General features: G+C 48.3%; 1 protein-coding gene across 2 annotated transcripts in view; it reads right to left on the bottom strand.

The window, feature by feature from the left end:
* Positions 1–1,134: 1,134 nt before the first annotated feature.
* zfyve21 (zinc finger, FYVE domain containing 21) overlaps positions 1,135–5,628 on the bottom strand; it is a 15,308-nt gene continuing 10,814 nt past the window's right edge. For both annotated transcript variants that reach the window (XM_080522095.1, XM_080522094.1), the window contains one exon: positions 1,135–3,942. In XM_080522095.1, the coding sequence (XP_080378221.1) occupies positions 3,907–3,942 (36 nt within the window). In that variant the 3' untranslated portion in view covers positions 1,135–3,906. The remainder of the gene's footprint in view (positions 3,943–5,628) is intronic.

Consider the following 5,628-nt stretch of genomic DNA (forward strand, 5'->3'; position numbering starts at 1 on the left):
CTTCAACACAATCTCCACAACACGCCGACACGTGCGTCTGTAGCCGGCAGCTCGGAACGAACCAACTCAGTGCGGGGGGAGGGGGGGACGAACCAACTCAGTGCGGGGGGGGGGGGGGGGGGCGAACCAACTCAGCACGGAGGGAGGGACGAACCAACTCAGTACGGAGGGAGGGGGGGGACGAACCAACTCAGTGCGGGGGGGGGGGGGGTACCAACCCAGTACGGAGGGAGGGGGGGGAACCAACTTACAACGGGGGGGGCAACTCAGCACGGAGGGAGGGGGGGGACGAACCAACTCAGCACGGAGGGAGGGACGAACCAACTCAGTGCGGGGGGGGGGGGGGGGGGGACCAACCAACTCAGTACGGAGGGAGGGGGGGGACGAACCAACTCAGTGCGGGGGGGGGGGGATGAACCAACTTATAACGTGGGGGGGGGGGTACCAACCCAGTACGGAGGGAGGGGGGGAACCAACTTACAAGGGGGGGGGGGGGACGAACCAACTCAGCACGGAGGGAGGGTCGAACCAACTCAGTGCGGGGGGGGGGGGGGGGACGAACCAACTCAGTGCGGAGGGAGGGGGGGACGAACCAACTCAGTGCGGGGGGGGGGGGATGAACCAACTTATAACGTGGGGGGGGGGGGGACCAACCCAGTACGGAGGGAGGGGGGGGGAACCAACTTACAACGGGGGGGGGGGCAACTCAGCACGGAGGGAGGGGGGGGGACGAACCAACTCAGCGGGGGGGATCACAAATGGATCCTTGATGATGACGATCATTCCTGGAGATTTGGGATTCAGGCGAATCGTTTTTGTGAAAAGTTGTTAAAATACAAACAAAGCAATAAGTCGAAGGTAACAAACATTGTGAAAACTGTCAAAACAAAGAAAAGTATTAACTGAACCCCACAAACCTGCAGCTGAACGTTTCAAAGTAACAGAAAAATAAGCACCAAAAAAAGTGTCAAACCTTTTGTGACGAGAGTAAAAACTAGTGGTTCTAAATGAAAATGTAAAACTGACCTGATGGAGCAGAAACATTACAACAATGAAGTTCAGCTTCACAAAGTCACAATATTTCATCAAATAACTCACAAATTTGATACATGAAACTTTGTTTAAAGCCTTTATTTGTGTGTGTGTGTGTGTGTGTGTGTGTCAATGTTTAACTGAAAGATTAAAAAGTGGAAAAATTAGAAAAGAATGAACGTTTTCTTTCAATATTTTTGTTATATTTTCCAATATTTTACTTTTTTTTCTCAAATTCAATTTTTATTCTTCTAATTAGACTTCAATTCTTTCAGCTACTTTTTAATTCTGTATTCTCTAAACATTTTTGTCAAGAAATTTGTCTATTTTCTGATTAATTGCTGAAATTGAGCTTTTATCTTCAGATTTAGTTTTTACAGTTTATATTTTTGCTCCATTGAAAATAAATCCAAACAAAACTTTATAAAGATTTTGGTCCAACTTCTAACTAAAATTTTCAGCGTAAATTAAAAACATTCAAACTTTTGTTAAACGTGATTTGTGAAAATCTTAAGTTGAAGTTTGAATTTTACCCTAAAAAATTTTTTATTTTACTCTGAAAGATCCTCTGCATTTTTAACCTTTGCAACGCGACACACAGTCGCAGACTTTTATTTGTTTGACCCTGAACTTCCACTTCCTGTTTGAAGTCCCATTAAAGGAAAAATCCTCCACACCACATTTCTTTCAGAGCAACTCCACAAATGTCTGCTGCTGGTTTCCTTCGTTTCCTGTTGCCTCCTACATTTCCCAGAATGCCTTTCAGCTCTTCAGGTTCTAAACCAGGGGTGGGCAACCCTGGTCCTGGAGGGCCGCAGCCCTGCAGGTTTTAGATGTCTCCTCACATCAATACAGCAATTAGTGGCTCCTAGTCCAGCTTCCTGCAGAACCTCATCATGATAACAGGTGTGTTTGAGCAGGAAACATCTAGAACCTGCAGGGCTGCCAAGGAATTCAACTGGCACTTTGAGCTGTAATGATGATGTTCAGCCACATGGGGGCACTATAGCAAGTTTAATACCAATACTTGTGCTTTTCTTTATTAGTCTGTTTTTGTTCTCCGCCCGTCGAAAACTAAAAACACAAAGTGAGTTAAAAGCTGCAGATTCATCAAGTTTCAACATCTTTAGTTACAGAAGTGAAAATTCTTCATTCTGATGCTCGAATGGAGACAAATTTATAGCATCTGCTCTGATTGACTTGTTTTTCAGTATCAAACACAGATGATATGAAACCACAGATTAGCAGGTAGTTTTGAAAAGCGGCGCACAGAGAATTAACAGATTAAAATCATCCTGTAATCCAGCAGATTAAGAGCCTTTAATGTAAAATAAATGGGAAGAATTCCACTGGGCGTCATAATGGAGGCGTCCAATAGCGTCAAAACAGGGAACAAATAAACGTCTCGGTTCTGGGATTAATGACAAACCAGCGGGGCTTCAAGTGTTTTAAAGACTGGAGTCGTTTGGTTTGTGTCCGTTGCTCAGCAGCAAGGGAACATCCAGGATTCACCACTGAGGGAACATCCAGGATTCACCACTGAGGGAACATCCAGGATTCACCACTGAGGGAACATCCAGGATTCACCACTGAGCAGTGAGGGAACATCCAGGATTCACCACTGAGCAGTGAGGGAACATCCAGGATTCACCACTGAGGGAACATCCAGGATTCACCACCGAGCAGTGAGGGAACATCCAGGATTCACCACTGAGCAGTGAGGGAACATCCAGGATTCACCACTGAGGGAACATCCAGGATTCACCACTGAGGGAACATCCAGGATTCACCACTGAGCAGTGAGGGAACATCCAGGATTCACCACTGAGCAGTGAGGGAACATCCAGGATTCACCACTGAGGGAACATCCAGGATTCACCACCGAGCAGTGAGGGAACATCCAGGATTCACCACTGAGCAGTGAGGGAACATCCAGGATTCACCACTGAGCAGCAAGGGAACATCCAGGATTCACCACTGAGCAGTGAGGGAACATCCAGGATTCACCACTGAGGGAACATCAAGGATTCACCACCGAGCAGTGAGGGAACATCCAGGATTCACCACTGAGGGAACATCCAGGATTCACCACTGAGGGAACATCAAGGATTCACCACCGAGCAGTGAGGCAACATCCAGGATTCACCACTGAGCAGTGAGGGAACATCCAGGATTCACCACTGAGCAGTGAGGGAACATCCAGGATTCACCACTGAGCAGTGAGGGAACATCCAGGATTCACCACTGAGCAGCAAGGGAACATCCAGGATTCACCACTGAGCAGTGAGGGAACATCCAGGATTCACCACTGAGGGAACATCCAGGATTCACCACTGAGCAGTGAGGGAACATCCAGGATTCACCACTGAGCAGTGAGGGAACATCCAGGATTCACCACTGAGCAGTGAGGGAACATCCTGGGTTTACCACTGAGGGAACATCCAGGATTCAGTGGAACCTGCCCAGGAAGGTTCAGGGAACAGAGAAATAGCGGCGCCCCCTGCAGACACTCGGGTGATGATGGAAAAGACACAATCAGCGTTTTCATGGTAAACATGATGTACAGAGTTCTTGTTAGAGAGGTAGAAAATGCTCTCTCTCTCTCTCTCTCTCCTTCTCTCGCTCGCTCTCGCTCTCTCTCTCTCTCTTGCCCGCTCTCGCGCTCTCTCTCTCTCTCTTTCTCTCGCCCGCTCTCACGCTCTCTCTCTCTCTCTCTACCAGGACAATCATCTGAAGAAAAGTGACAGGAGGGTCCACTTAGAGAAGGGGGGGGGGTACCTGGAGGTGGTTGGTCCACCTGCAGTGTGTGTGTGTGTGTGTGTGTGTGTGTGTGTGTGTGGTGGGGGGGGGGGGGGGGGGGGGGTTCTCTGGTGTTCACTGGTCCCGAGCTTCATACAGAAGTTTGGCCGCCTGCCAGGAGAAGAAGAACGACATGGAGATTAAATGTGATTCATCCAGGAAACAGTTCTCATGCTGGACCACAAGGGGGGGCTGTTGTTAGCTCTAGTCCTGAATATAGAACCCTGGAGGAATTATAGGGGGGGGTTGCTTTAGTCCTGAATATAGAACCCTGGAGGAATTATAGGGGGGGCTGTTGTTAGCTCTAGTCCTGAATATAGAACACTGGAGGAATTATAGGGGGGGGGGGGTAGCTTTAGTCCTGAATATAGAACACTGGAGGAATTATAGGGGGGGGGTAGCTTTAGTCCTGAATATAGAACACTGGAGGAATTATAGGGGGGGGGGTAGCTTTAGTCCTGAATATAGAACACTGGAGGAATTATAGGGGGGGGGTAGCTTTAGTCCTGAATATAGAACACTGGAGGAATTATAGGGGGGGGGTAGCTTTAGTCCTGAATATAGAACACTGGAGGAATTATAGGGGGGGGGGTAGCTTTAGTCCTGAATATAGAACACTGGAGGAATTATAGGGGGGGTAGCTTTAGTCCTGAATATAGAACACTGGAGGAATTATAGGGGGGGGCTGTTGTTAGCTCTAGTCCTGAATATAGAACCCTGGAGGAATTATAGGGGGGGTAGCTTTAGTCCTGAATATAGAACACTGGAGGAATTATAGGGGGGGGCTGTTGCTAGCTCTAGTCCTGAATATAGAACCCTGGAGGAATTATAGGGGGGGGGGGGTAGCTTTAGTCCTGAATATAGAACACTGGAGGAATTATAGGGGGGGGGGGGTAGCTTTAGTCCTGAATATAAAACACTGGAGGAATTATAGGGTGGGGGGGGGGGTAGCTTTAGTCATGAATATAGAACACTGGAGGAATTATAGGGGGGGGGGGGGGTAGCTTTAGTCATGAATATAGAACCCTGGAGGAATTATAGGGGGGGGGGGGTAGCTTTAGTCATGAATATAGAACACTGGAGGAATTATAGGGGGGGGGGGGTAGCTTTAGTCATGAATATAGAACCCTGGAGGAATTATAGGGGGGGGGGGGTAGCTTTAGTCCTGAATATAGAACACTGGAGGAATTATAGGGGGGGGGGGTAGCTTTAGTCCTGAATATAAAACACTGGAGGAATTATAGGGGGGGGGGGGGGTAGCTTTAGTCATGAATATAGAACACTGGAGGAATTATAGGGGGGGGGGGGGGGTAGCTTTAGTCCTGAATATAAAACACTGGAGGAATTATAGGGGGGGGGGGGGGGTAGCTTTAGTCCTGAATATAAAACACTGGAGGAATTATAGGGGGGGGTAGCTTTAGTCATGAATATAGAACACTGGAGGAATTATAGGGGGGGGGGTAGCTTTAGTCCTGAATATAGAACACTGGAGGAATTATAGGGGGGGGGGGGTAGCTTTAGTCCTGAATATAGAACACTGGAGGAATTATAGGGGGGGGGGGGGGGTAGCTTTAGTCCTGAATATAGAACACTGGAGGAATTATAGGGGGGGGTAGCTTAGGTCCTGAATATAGAACACTGGAGGAATTATAGGGGGGGGGGTAGCTTTAGTCCTGAATATAGAACACTGGAGGAATTATAGGGGGGGGGGGGTAGCTTTAGTCCTGAATATAGAACACTGGAGGAATTATAGGGGGGGGGGGGGGGGTAGCTTTAGTCCTGAATATAGAACACTGG

This window comes from Blennius ocellaris, assembly GCF_963422515.1.
Source record: "Blennius ocellaris genome assembly, contig: SCAFFOLD_76, whole genome shotgun sequence".
In the NCBI taxonomy this organism is placed as follows: domain Eukaryota; kingdom Metazoa; phylum Chordata; class Actinopteri; order Blenniiformes; family Blenniidae; genus Blennius; species Blennius ocellaris.